General features: G+C 36.6%; 1 protein-coding gene across 1 annotated transcript in view; it reads left to right on the top strand.

The window, feature by feature from the left end:
* The window catches only part of LOC109083254 (tetraspanin-18-like), a 39,435-nt gene extending 34,491 nt beyond the window's left edge, over positions 1–4,944 (top strand). Inside the window, exons 4-9 of the mRNA XM_042743922.1 lie at positions 857–1,051; positions 1,439–1,513; positions 1,618–1,716; positions 1,851–2,027; positions 3,188–3,271; positions 4,066–4,944. Coding sequence (XP_042599856.1) covers positions 857–1,051; positions 1,439–1,513; positions 1,618–1,716; positions 1,851–2,027; positions 3,188–3,271; positions 4,066–4,113 — 678 coding nt within the window. The 3' untranslated portion in view covers positions 4,114–4,944. The remainder of the gene's footprint in view (positions 1–856; positions 1,052–1,438; positions 1,514–1,617; positions 1,717–1,850; positions 2,028–3,187; positions 3,272–4,065) is intronic.
* The last annotated feature ends 9,635 nt before the right edge of the window (positions 4,945–14,579 follow it).

The following is a 14,579-nucleotide window of genomic DNA, read 5'->3' as shown; positions in this document are numbered from 1 at the left end:
AATATGATTATAACAAGGAGCTAACATTAAATTCCATTAAAAATAAAAATATGGATACTGTGAAAATTAAATGAAAATTACTGAAGTTGCTACTGAAAATCCTCATTTTTTTTGACTTTCTGAAGATTTTCAGCCTTGTTCAAGGCTTTTCAGTTACTGCTGATTAAGTAAAAATATATTTTCCATAAAAACAAAAATGTTCGTTTGTTGAAGAGTCTTAAGCCCTCATTAAAAGACTTACTGTTGCTAAAAACTGAACCAAAATGGTTGGCTAGGAAATGGGGAAGATGCAGAATGACTGAACTGTAATAATTATTATTATTTATTTTTTTCTGTAATAGGTAGGAAATTATTTTGGATGTTGCAAAGGGTGTGTAAAGTGTAAATGTTATATTGTATGCCAGGAGCAATATTTATCATCATTCAAGGAATAGTTTACCCAAAATTCATCATTTTATCAAGATATTTTGAACAAAATAATTGGTAACCAAACAGTTGTGGTTACCATTGACTTCCATTGTATGGACAAAAAAAAGCATTTTGAGACATTTCATAATATGTTCCACAAAGAAAAGTCATATAGGTTTAGAACGACATGAGGGTTTTCATTTTTGGGTGACTTATGCCTTTAAATATTACTCACTATAGCCCCTTTATCAACCCTAGGTAAACCTCCCTAATTTTACTGTAGCCACTGCATAAGTTTAAATAAATGTATTGAAAATGTAAGTTTGCCTTTTAGGCAAATGAGAAGAAATGGATTTCTTTTTTGCTTTATAAAACAGTGAAAAATAACACAAACTGTAATATAGTAATACTAAATGTCTTTTTTTTCTTTATCTCTCAATCTCCACAGCTGGGTGGCTCCTTCCTCCTTGGTGTTGGGGTGTGGGTGGTGGTGGACCCCACGGGTTTTAGGGAGATAGTGGCAGCCAACCCCCTTCTCTTCACAGGCGTCTACATCATCCTGGCCATGGGGAGCATGCTGTTCCTGCTGGGCTTCCTGGGCTGCTGCGGCGCCATACGAGAAAACAAGTGTTTGCTGCTTTTTGTGAGTCACAGTATATTGGAGAGGACACTATGTTTCAATAGGCTACATACATCTATGGTACCATAAAGAACCTTGAAAACCTTTCCTTTGGACATAAGGTTCTTTACAGTGGAAAAAGGTTCTTTAAATTATTAAAATGTTTCTCACACTAAGAAAAGAATGGTTCTTTTAAGAACTCTTCACTGAAAGGTTCTTTGGGAAACCCAAAATGATTCTTTCATGGCATTGTTGTGCAAACCCATTTAGAGAACCGCAATTTTTAAGAGTGTATCAAAATACAGTCCTGTTTCATAGCAGTTATTCATACAGACAGGATTTAGTCTGTTAGTAAATAGAGTTGTCTGACCCAAACACAGCCTGTGTCACAAAATCCTCCTTTCTCTGCAGTTCTTCATGCTGATCCTCATTATATTCCTGGCAGAGCTGGCGGCAGCCATTCTCGCCTTCATCTTCCGGGAACATGTGAGTGACCATGTCCAACATGTTGAGGCAGCTTCATGTTTTCAGTGTTGGCATGCTGCTAATATCTCTAGTATTTTAATTTGTGCGTGTGTGTGTGTGTACAGCTGACCAGAGAATACTTTACTAAGGAACTGAAGAGGCACTACCAAGGCTACAACAACACTGATGTCTTCACATCAACGTGGAACGCCATTATGAATACAGTAGGTCTTGTTTGTTCCTTAAACATCAGCTACTGCGAATCAGTGTTTATCAAACTTATTTGACCCATCAATACCTCAATGCTCAAAAATGAGCTTATTTTAACTATTATTTGCCTGGCTCTGCATCCCTCTAGTTTGACTGCTGTGGAGTGAACAGTCCAGAGGACTTTGAGGAAAGCATCTTCAGGTTTATAAACCCTGGTGAAGTGGTGCCTGAGGCCTGCTGTCGTAGGAATAGTCATGTTGGAGAAGCAGGCTTCAGTAACAGGGAGGAATGCCTGTCAGGCAGCATGCTATACCGGAACAACAAGGTGGGCTCTTATACTTCTGTATACGTCACATCCCCTCTGCCTGCTCAAAAGCTCATAGCTCAGATTTAACTAGAGCAGAAAAACAGGAAAAGAGGAATAGGGTTACCATTCAGCTTCAGCTCTCCAAATGCTGACTAGTGCTTTTCCATGTTCTCAGTGTCTGGGGAATGTGAGTGCGTGTGAGAGTTTCTGTGAAAGCGAGCAGGGGCAGTAAAACTTAAGTAAGGGTCCGCATGTGTTTTAAGACAGATGTCCTCTAGTCATGCATACTTGTATTAAAAAAGTTACAAGTTGACTCACCCTCATGTAGTTCCAAACCCTTATTAGTGTATTTGTAAAATAAAAAAAAATTGTCATTTTGAAAAATGTTTACACATTTCACAGCTGTTTAACATCATAATTATGAAAAAAACAAACAAACAAAAAAACACTATAAAATAGTCCATGACTTGTGTGCTGTATTCAGTCATCTGGAGTAATTTTGGTAGTTTTGTGTGAAAGAATGGCTAATTGTTGAATCATTGTTCAGTGATAATCTTCTCCTTCAGTCAGATGTTCATTTGATATCAGATCAGAGTCAGTTTGATTCTTGATCAAACTGTCCAGTACATTTCAAAAGCAGGACTGTTCATTTTTTTCAAAGCATCTGTAACAAAAGTCATACTTATATGTCTAATGCCTTAGCGATCCTCTGGATTTAGATGTAACTATAGTCAAGATGGCACCATATTTCATTTTTGACAGGAATGAAAATGAGACTGTGAGAATAAATGTGCAGCCTGTTCAATTGTACTGTTGTTTGTACTGTTCTATTAAGAGATTGAAATATTGGTTGGTTTTGTTCTTAGTGAGAGTAAGCAATTGTTTGAAAGTATAAATGAAAAAATTATCAGTTGTTGCTTGTGAGAAGTCTGAAAAATTGAAATGAACTAAAAAGAAAAGTCTGAAAAAACTAATGGAAGAGATCAAAGCAATGATTCATCCACTCATTCAAACTCAGTGAACTGGTCACAGCAGAATATAGTGCACAAGTCGTATGCACTTTTTTGAGATTCTTTTTTTTTTTTATTTAAAAACAACTTGGATACGTGTCTATATATTGGCATTATTTCACAATATTGTACAAATGAAAATGTTTTTCTTTGTGTTTGGATCTGCAGGGCTGCTATTCAGCAGTTGTGGACTACTTTGAGATGTACATCTATGTTGCTGGTGCCCTGGCTATTGTTGTACTCACGATTGAGGTATGGCATTAAATGTCTGTTCCATTGACATTATCTCAGAGAATAGTTTAAAACTGTTGAAAATAGGATAGATATTGAGAGAATGGCCACAGACACATGAGATTGAGTTTAACAGAAGAGAGACAGTCCTGTAAATTGAATCATTGCTGCCCTCATGTGGTAATGTGCTGGAGGCAGACAGCAGAAGTGAGTGACTTCTGAGAATCATCATGCCATACAATACAAATTAAAGGGATAATTCACTCATAAATCACAATTCTGTCATTAATTACTCACCGTCATGTTGTTCCAAACCTGTAAGACCTTTGTTCATCTTCGGAACACAAATTAAGATATTTTTGATGAAATCCAAGAGCTTTTTGACCCTCCTTAGACAGCAATGCAGCTACCATGTTCGAGGCCTAGAAAAGTAGTAAGTAAATCATTAAAATAGTCCATGTGACATCAGTGGTTCAACTGTAATTTTATGAAGTTACAAGAATACTTTTTATGCGCAATGAAAACAAATATAAAGACTTTATTTGTAGGTCTTACGGGTTTTGAATGATTAATGACAGAATTACTCCAGGTGAGTTAATTTTTAGGTGAACTGTCCCTTTAAAATGATTAACAGAACAGTTTCAATTTAGCAGGGAAGGGGAATTAAGCTTCTTTTTTTTAACAAGTCAGGGGCCCTTAAGATTTAATTTGTCTATTTTATATAACTAAATCAAGCAAAACTATTTGAATGATTCATAATTGTTTGTTTACTTTCATATGGATCTATATAAGATGTTTGTTTCTTTTCTCAACAGCTTTTCGCAATGGTGTTCGCCATGTGTCTGTTCAGGGGAATCCAATAGATCAAGTTTACCGAAAGACTTTTTCAAAAAGGAAAACACCACAAAAGAAAACTGAACCACTTGTCAAAGAATGTTTTACTCCATTTTATATCTCTAAAATTATTAAGGAACAAAAAAAAAAAAAAAAAGAATCATTGACCTGTACTTCACAGCTGGACCTTTGAGGTACAAGGTAACAAAATAAAACATTAACAAAAAAAAATAAATAACATTCTTTGAATACTGCAAAGAGGCTTTTTGTCATAAAGCCCATGCGTAATTTCGACCAGGTGTTAAATAGACCAGATAAAGCCTGAAAAACAGATGAAGAAGGTGCTGCACTGATTTTGGATGAAGAATATTTATACTGAGTAATGCTGGCTTGTTTGTATAGGCATTTGTGCTTTTAGTAAAAACAAAAATAAAAAAAAATAGAACAAACCACTCTCCTGTCACCAAGACATCACCACAGTCCTTGAATGCAAGCTTTCACAAGCACATTATATTAGTGTTGTATAGTCATGTGAATTTCCATTTTTATCTATTCCTGTGTGGATGTTGGAGATCTCTCTCTCTCTCTCTCTCTCTCTCTCTCTCTCTCTCTCTCTCTCTCTCTCTCTCTCTCTCTGTGTGTGTGTGTGTGTGTGTGTGTGTGTGTGTGTGTGTGTGTGTGTGTGTGTGTTTGCGTGCGTGTGTAGGGTGAATGTACCTCTTCCCTGCTTGAAGACCAGCATTTTTTTTTTCGTATTGTGATGTTTATTGCTATAGTAATTCTATGTGATTTTAGCTGAAATTGATGTGTATGCATTTGTATTGAAGATAAGACTAACATTAAAGGAATCTCTGATGAACCATTTGCTCAGAATCTCAGTGTCACTATAAATCTGACCTTTGGGAGTCTAAAGCTGATGATACATGGGACAACTTTTTGAGCAATTTTGCCGGGGAACTTTTTTTGATCAATGATTCTTGGGCACTTTCCCACTGAGAATGGGTAACAAATTTCTATCTGGATACTTTAGATCAGATGTGTGCCCTGCGTCTCACCTGGTTGGCTGTTGATGCCAACATTAACCATAGTTGCCCGGCAACATTGCTCAAAAAATTGCCCCCGGTCTGCATGGATTCATTTTTTGGACCTGCCACAGCAGAGCAACAATATGACATGAATTCTTTGTTTCTCCCTCCTTTAAGTATATGCCTTATCTTTATTTTTAATCTAAGTCAATCACTTTATCTTTATTATTATTATTATTATTATTATTATTATTATTATTATTATTATTATAAATATTATTAATTGTCAGCTTAATAAGAAAATTAGATAACTTAGCACACAATACAGTGGTGAAAAAAATCTCATAAGCTATAAAAAAAATAGCACAGTAGTGGATTTAATTCTCTTTTTTAAACTAGTTGTCAGTAATAGCACACAAGTATCTGAGGGTGAGAGCAACAAAATCTCATAAGCTACAAAAATAGCACTGTATTTGGCCACTAAATTCACTTCACTTCAGGTTCACAGAGGTATACACATTATGATAATGTTCCAGTAACGTTTGACAACCAGAATGTGTCCAAAGCCCTATCTGTTTTAACATTTGAAGCCAGATTCTTTGTGAAATGTTTTACTTGATGAGTTAAAGGGTTAGTTCACCCAAAAATGAGAATTAGGCTGCATTTTAATCACCCCCAAGGCATCCTAGGTGTATATGACTTTCTACTTTCAGACGAATACAGTCCTAGTTATATTAAAAATTGTCTTTGATCTTTCAAGCTCTATCATTGCAGTCAGCGGGTGTTGCATTGCTTCAGTCCAAAAGATTTTAAATAAAAAGCGCCCATCTATATATAAAAAAAAGTGTCTCACACAGCCCCGGGGGGTGAACAAAGGCCTCCTGTAGCGAATTGATGCATTTTTGTAAGAAAAATATCCATATTCAAAACGTAATAATCACTTAAATCTAGCTTGCGCTCACTGTTAATAAATTAAGCAGTTCTGGGCGGATGATGCCTGAGTTCGGGTTTACGCATCCGCCGCTCAGAAGTGATCAAAACAAAACAACGGTCAAGAATTAGAAGTAAAAAACGAGGATTTGTAAAGGAGAATGTTGGAGGATGCTAAAGTAAGGAACTTTGCTTCCTTTGCTCCTGTTAACAAACGTTGGTTTTCACGATACTCACCGGCGCATGACCTCATACATCATCGGCCCGGAGCTGCTTCCGTGTACAACTGTTGGCGCAAACTAGATTAAGTGATTATTACGTTTTGAATATGGCAGATGCCAAACCCTAGCCCAATCAGGTGTGCCATGAAAAATTATCCAAAATTAAACCTCGTAACTTCACCCCGCCTCAATTCAGATTGACACGCTGCGCACAGCAAACAGGGGACGTCGTCCGTTTAGGTCTGCATTACGTCCGCTTTTTGTAACGTTCGCTGACGGAAAAATTGTTTATCCATGGCATTTGTAGTAAAACTTTAGTTATACAAATGGTAATCAATATGCCAAAAAAAAAAAAAAATTTTTTACTACACTTTTACTACAATAAAACCATGGTTAATTTTTGCACTCCTGCTTAAATGAGCCTGAAAATTTAAAGCAGGAGATGACAATATCGTCCGCTGGTGTGGATGCTATTATCGTTATATTTATCTTTATAGTTATCTTTTTTAGTGTAAACAGGCCTTTACTTTAAAGTAGATTTTTAGGTCAGAATACATTCTCTTTACCCAGTTTATTGTTCATAGATTATGGTATTCATTTATCTCCCCAAAAAGTGTACAGCTGCACCATAAAATCATTTATATCGGTCTGCTCAGATCTGTCAATCATTCCAGCTCAACCAATAGCAAGAGTTTGGGGAGTAGCTACTTTAGCAGGCTAAGCCAGAGGGTGTTTAGCAGGGCTAGTGAGTGTAAGAAATGCAGATTTGATTACAGAAGTGCAAGCCAAAATACATAGAGACAGACAACTGGGTAAAACGAGGGTAAACTTTGCTTTTACAAGGAACTTAATGAAACATTTGGGTTTCAATCGAGATGCAGATCTTGCAGAGTTTCTTCTCGACAGGTAAGCTAAACCTTAAGTTTTTGCCACACGTTTGCTCTTTGCTGTCAAACCCCACATAAAATAGTAAGAAATTGTAATGATAAGGATCATTGTATAGACGAGTTCAAGTTCAAGACAGCAGTACAAAAAAAAAAAAAAATGCAGCTTTTTTAACATTAACATTAGCAGAACCCAAAGTTAGCATAGAAACACAGTAAAATCTGTAAGTCACTGTGTGTACAAATACCATCATGGTACACCAACAATATCTTCAACTAGTAAAGTGGAAAACAATCCACATCCAGTTAGTGCTGGAGAGAGGGATGTGGATGGTAAAAATGTGAGGGGAAGGAAGGAGCATACCATTAAAAAGAAGAAAAGGTTTTGGAGGTGGGTATTTTCTCATCAAAGAGGTGGCAGATCTTCATACCAGTGATTGTAAAGATCTCCCCATTGTCCACCCTGAGGATGATGATAATGTCCTCCATGTTCCAGTCTGCTCTGAACATGATTGGAGCAACAGCATCCTCCCCACTTCAGACCACTCTGCATCTGAATGGTACGCCAACAACATCCATGCTCCAGTCTGCTCTAAGCATGAATGGAGCAGTGATGCCCTTCCAACTCCTGTTAGCTCCCCATTTGATTGGAGTGCTGAAATTTTGTCCACTCTGTGCCAGACTGGAGTGCCAACATCCTCCTCTCTTTTGTCAGCTCTGCATCTGACTGGAGCGCCAAAGTCCTTCTCGTTCCAGTCTGCTCTGTATCTGATTGGAGCATCAACATTCTCCAGACTCCAGCAACTACTACACTTGATTGGAGTGTCAACATTCCATCTCGACTGTACCAGCCCCAAGCCCCCACTCTTTTAGCACCTTGGTCACAGAGCTCCAGTCTCAAAGAAAGCTCCAGTCCCAACATGACCCCAGTGCAAAGGATCCATCTGGCCTCCCCAGATATTAATTGAACATCTGAGAGAACATCAGAGTACTTTGTTACTGTTTAATGGTCTTTAAGTTTCCAACTCAGAGTTCCCTCTCTTTGCTGTGTGATCACAGAGCTCAGGTCCCTAACTACTCAGTATCTAGCTACCTCAAGCCTGCGCTGGTCTCAGTTTTAAATAAATTATGTTTTATTAACAAAGTTTGGAATGAGCATGTTTAAATAATAAAACTATTCAGCACAGGTGGACCACGTTCAGATAATCAACTTAATTATCACGATAGTAAATATATTAGTGCTGTCACACAATTAATTGGATCCAAAATAAAATTTATATATATAATTACAATAATATAATTTATATTATATATAAATATTTTGAAAATATTTACATGTATATATTTAAATTCATATAATTAATATTATATATAAATATATTTAATATATACACATAACATTTTTCTGAAATATATACATGCATGCGTGTGTATTTATATATGCATAATAAATATACACAACAAACACACACATATATTATGTAAACAAAGACTTTTATTTCGGATGCGATTAATCATGATTAATTGTTTGACAGCAATAAAATATATACAGCCAACTCACCTTTGTCCCACAACAGTTTTCGGGCATTCCTCCACCACCCCAGCTCCTCACTCCCAACTATTCCTATTCAAGCTAGGGATATGGAGGAGTTCTTTGGGTTTGGACTAAATTCTGACCGATCCCTCCCCTTGGACAGCAAGCCAAATATGCATAATATTCGCACAATCTGAGTATATGTAAGTGTGAACTCATAAAATAGATATCAATTTGAATTATTTTCCATAACAACATTACTAAAAACTGTTGAAAATGATTTTTGTGGCATTTTAAAAATGCACCCTTCCAGGAGATGCATGCACCTCACCCAGAAGCAGGTAAGAATGGTAATAAAGATACATTATACAGAGGGCATAAGATCAGTAGAGAAATGCTTAATTGCAAGTGACAAGATTTACATGTTTTCTAATGTTAACAGCTTTCCATAGAAGATAAACATTCAATTTTTAATTGCAATTGAGAAAAGTCTAGAGTGGAGTGGGCTCTTAAGGCAGATTTGTACCATTTATGCACACCTTTATATGAAATAACCTGAATTAAATGTCTTTGTTCATCCAAAGTACTTGGAGAAAATCCAGACCTTTTTCAGAGAAGTGAACAGGCCACAGGGAGACACTGGTTAAATCTCTTAACAATTTTTTTTTATTTTTGTTTTTATTTATTAATTGATAGAGTACTAACTCTTAGCCTATATTTTCAAAAGTCATGTTTTTATTAGGGTTGAGTATGTTTCTGAAATCTGATTTATATACCAAACAAGGAAAAATACACAATATTGTCTGTGCTTGGCTGGAAAAAAAAGGGGAAAAAGAGACAGAGAAAAATAACTATAACTTAAATTAGTTGTTTTTAACTGTGTATATACAGCTAAGGTTTGTTTCTTTTGTAAACGTCTTTGTTTTTGAGATTAAATCAGCAGAGATTTCAAAAGATGTCTGCCGCCCTCATGTGGCTGTGAAATGAAGCACAACCACCACCCGCTAAGTAAGATCAGGTACGCTTAAACAACGGTGAACAAAGTCAAAGTCAAAGAGCAAATAAATAAATTAGAGAAACTAATAGAATTCAGAGCTGTAATGTGAACACATTCCTTTGCAGATTGTCAGGATCTGGTTTCTTCTGAAAAATCCAAAATGATCCATCATGGTTAATGGATCATGAAATGTCTGTATCATTTTCCTTGAAAAAAAAAAGGTGGGTTTAATTTGTCAGGGGATTCTACAGCATATATATAAACTATTTAAAAATGAAAACTTTCACCTTGGCAACTTACTGTAAAAAGTACTAAAAAAAAATATATGATAGAGGAATTTCGGTGCTACTCTAAAAAAAGGACTATTATTATTATTATTATTATTATTATTATTATTATTTATATCAAAATGCTGGGTTAAGCCTAACGGGTCATTTTATTGGGTTGTTTGTATTTAATATTTATACCCAGATGATGGTTTATTTTTTTAACCCACATGCTGGGTTCAGCTTGTTGGGCCATTTTATTGGGTTATTTTATTATATTTTACCCTGGTGCTGGGTCATATTAACGCTGGGTTATTTTTATTTTTTTTCTACCTTACCGCTGGGTTGAACTTGTCTCCGGTGAAACTTCTCAACAACAAATCTGCTAGCACAGGCTTTTTAAAGGGGTCATATGATGTGATTTCAATTTTTCCTTTTTCTTTGGAGTGTTACAAGCTCTTGGTGCATGAAGAAGATCTGTAAAGTTGCAAAGACTAAAGTCTCAAATCCAAAGAGATATTCTTCATAAAAGTTAAGACTTGTCCACGCCCTCCTAAAACGCCTCATTTAAACACAACCCCACATGTCTACATCACTGTGTGGGAAGATTTGTATAACACCGCCCAGATGTTCACGCAAAGAAAAAAGGCATAACTTTTATTCTTACTGCATTGTTGTTGCTGCTGCCGCCATGTTGTGGAGATTCTGTGTGTATCAATGTGAAAATGAAACTACTTTGCTTGGCCTTCCAAAAGAGGAAGATATCTGCTTCGTCATGCCTAGAGCTGATCTGTGCTGGTCACTGAGGAAATACATTAACTTTGCACTGTGGATTGCCGGATCGGCTTTCACTGTGGACAAAGGGGAGTCCAGCTCGGGGTCATCACATGTGGTTGCTGCAAGCCCGCCGGCTGCTCCTTCATTGAATCCACTGGCCGCGCAGTTCTCAAGTCCACCAGCCGTTCCTCACTTAAGCTCGCCGTATGTGATGCATTTTATGGAGGACTTTTTCCTGACCCTGCAGAGTAGCTTACAATGGGTCTGTGATCAAAGGCTGATCTATAAAGTGGGGTAGTTCCAACTTTGCAAGGACAGTCTGGCACTTCTGACTCACAGCCTGTAAGTACATTTTTTATATTTAAAGAATTTGCCACTGATGATTCAAATGCGAGTTTTCAGCAGTGTAGAGTAATGCTGCGATACGCAACCCTGTAAAAACACAGTACAAGTAATTATAATCAGTAATTATGTCCCCACTGGATGCAACAAATGCCTCGTTTGTAATGGGTTTTATTGGTTTTGTCTCATCGTGCCGGGAGACAGCATCACAGTATGGTAAGGAGTGTAACATTTCCATCACACGTTTGCGGTATTCAGCCAATCACAACACACTGGATAGCTGGCCAATCAGAGCACACCTCGCTTTTCAGAACGATAAGCTTTGTAAAAATCAACGTGTTTCAGAAAGGCGGGACATATAGGAGCAACAATACATAAAACAATACAATACAATAGCATGTACACACACATAAATTTATAACGATTTTGATGTCCGCGGGTCAGTTTGACCCACTTTTTTTTTGTTGTTTCAAGGCAACTGTACAGACCCAAATTAAATATATTTCTTGGGTATATGTTATGTTGTTGTTTTGCTACCCTGGAAAGGGGAAAATAAAAGCTTTTACTCACTATTTTCAGTACTGAAAAATACTTTTTTTAGATGGTAAAATTGAGCTATCATTTCTATTTTCAATGTATATGATATACTATTAACCATGGGTGTCGCTAGGCCATTTTTAGGGGGGCTATAGCGCCATCAAAATCTTACCCAGAAAACGAACAAAATACAAGTGTTAAAAGTATGTAATATTGTAACCTATGCTGTATTCACCTAAATAAATTCAATTTGTCTTGTATTTTGTCCATGGGTATTCTTGCTTAATAATAAATGTTCATCTTTTGATTATTGGTGTTGCCTATAGTAATTATGTGTGTGATTTTTAATTTCCAGGCCATTTTAAGCCAGCAGTATAATAAATTTTAAACAATCAATGACTTAAATTAAACAACCCAGCATGGTGAGTAAAAACGTTTAACCCAACCAGCTGGGTCAAAATAACCCAGCATGTGTTCTGTCCAGTATTTACCCAGCGCTGGGTTGTTTTTAACCCAGTATTAACAGAGGTGGTCAGAAATGTATGACTACATCGCATTTGTAGTGCAATGATGTACTCTGTGTTTGTGTCTCATTCACATAGCTTCAGTAGAAAAGAACAATAAATTTAGCCCCCAGTACTTTCTGATCAGCTGGTATCCTGTATCATAGATGTGATACTGTACCAGTCACAACCTGTATTGTTAAAATATTAACTATACAAATAAAGGTGACTTGATTGACCTCTGCCACTCCCAATCCATCGCCCCATAAATTCCTCATAAATATTCAGGCCATTAAAATACAAAAATCATGAATTATATATGCATATATTCCATTAATAGTATTTTATAAAAGGTAAAGAAAAACAGATTTTTTGTGACTTTTGCAACATCTTGAAAAGTGAGAAATGTCCAGCCTTTAATGACCTAATAAATGATGTGACTACGAAACACTATGAATAGCATGTGTGCAAAGCAGATTTAAATCATGTGATCTGGTAGATTAAACAGCCAATAAAGGTGCTAAAGGTATAAAGGTGTCAAAAGGTATTTTACAGCTATAGAACCAAACTGACATATTTTACTGAGGTTTTTTGATGTAGTGCTTTAAATTTTTCTCCCATTCTCTGCATTGTATCACCCTACACTTTTTCTTCTGTCATAAACTCCTTTATCTTTGTCTCCTGACGTGCGTTTGGTTTTCTCTTTGTGCGTGTGAGATGGAGAGAGTTTAGCAAAGCCCAGGGGACTGAAACGCTGCCAGAAATGTAAGAAGAGTGAAGGGATCGGATCGTTCACAGAGTGAGAAAGTAAAAATGGATTGTGTGAGTGCCAGACATCTTCCATTTGGGAGTGCTCCAGCCTCATCTGGAAGGCTGTCAGTTCGCAGTGGAGGCTTTATTGGGTGACAAGCATTGGGTTGGCTGTCTCCTTACAGCTCTGGATGCAGACCAAACCTGTTGCTCAACGCAGAAGAAGACAAAGTTTGCTCCTTAGTCCTGTGAAATATGTTGAACTCTGGCACTCAGTCTGTGAAATGCTCTTTTTATGTAGTGTGTCCATTTTATCTTAAAAGTTGTTTTCTTACAACTTTTCGGAACAGAATGAGGCCACTGCCCTTTTCATGCTTTAAACATGACAAATAAACAGAATTATGATCTATCACAATGTTGGCTGTCTGTTAAATTTCAAGAGGCATCCTTGCCAATAGATGACCTATGCAGGTGCAAATTTCCATATGCAATGTGTTGAAATTCTCTATGGCTACTTTGTGTTATAAATATAATGAATTCAATTTAGGATCCTACTGCAAAGCAGTTTAAACTGTCTGGAATAAAGTCCAATCCTTGGTTGTTGGGAACTGTTCTTTGCTGAGGAGCAATTTGCATGTAAATCATTCTCTTCCTCTTTCCACACCCTTTCTCTGGTTTAGCTGACTAATGCAGTTTTTTGCAATGAGAAAAGTTTGTATATTGAAATTCATGCATTCAAATGATTTACTGGAATTATTTATGTATTTTAGGTTATAAATTAAGCCCGAAACAATTAGCAGTAAGCTCACATTTCAAGGTTCTATTATACAGCAACAACATACAAATGGATAAAGAATTTAACACTTGTTAATGTCTGAATTCCAAGACACACATAGTACAAACTTGTACAGTATTTTCAGGATGGAATTTAATGATCATTTTACAAAAGAAAATTAGTTATGTTATCAAAAATAACAACAAAAACCAGGAAACCTATATCATTCATTAAATTCAAACACACATGGGAAGCAAATCATTGTATTATCCAAAGTGCATGCTGTACAAACACAAAGAACTGATGATAATATTTAACTGCATGTCTCAGTAGTATTTAAACTGAGGAACTAATAAAGGAACAAAGGAGCCACATTGTAGAAAACAACAGTTATGCCCTCTCTGAATACAGACCACTGACCTCTCTCTCTTACATAGTCTCCATCATTTACTTTTGACCTTAAAGTGCCCCTATTTTTGGATTTTTGAAAAATACCTTTCATGCAGTGTGTAACACAGCTCTAAGTGAATGAAAACATCCTGTAAAATTTTACATCTGAAAGTGCACAGTGTATAAATTTATTATTTCTCAAAAGAAGGAGTCGACTCTGAATCATTTAAATGAGTCGTATTTAAAACGAATCCCAAGCTGTTTCATGTTGAAGTCAACATGGGCGTTGGTCTGAATGAAAATGCAAATTTATTCTTTGCCACTAGGTGCCACTTTTGGAGCAAGTAAGGTAAAAATAAATGCATATTATAAGACAGCGGTTCTCAATTCCAGTCCTTGCGTACCCCTGATCTGCATATTTTGCATGTCTCTCTTAATTAACACACCTGATTCAGATCATCAGCTTGTTAGAAGTGAGCTCCGTGCATGAACTGTGTTCCGATTGACAGGGTCCCTACACAGTGTCCATTGCTCCCTACTCCCTGAGCAGAGGAAATCCGTTGA

Source organism: Cyprinus carpio, chromosome B18 (assembly GCF_018340385.1).
Source record: "Cyprinus carpio isolate SPL01 chromosome B18, ASM1834038v1, whole genome shotgun sequence".
Lineage (NCBI taxonomy): Eukaryota > Metazoa > Chordata > Actinopteri > Cypriniformes > Cyprinidae > Cyprinus > Cyprinus carpio.
Note: the sequence above shows the minus strand (reverse complement) of the source record. Positions and strands in the feature narration are given on the sequence as shown.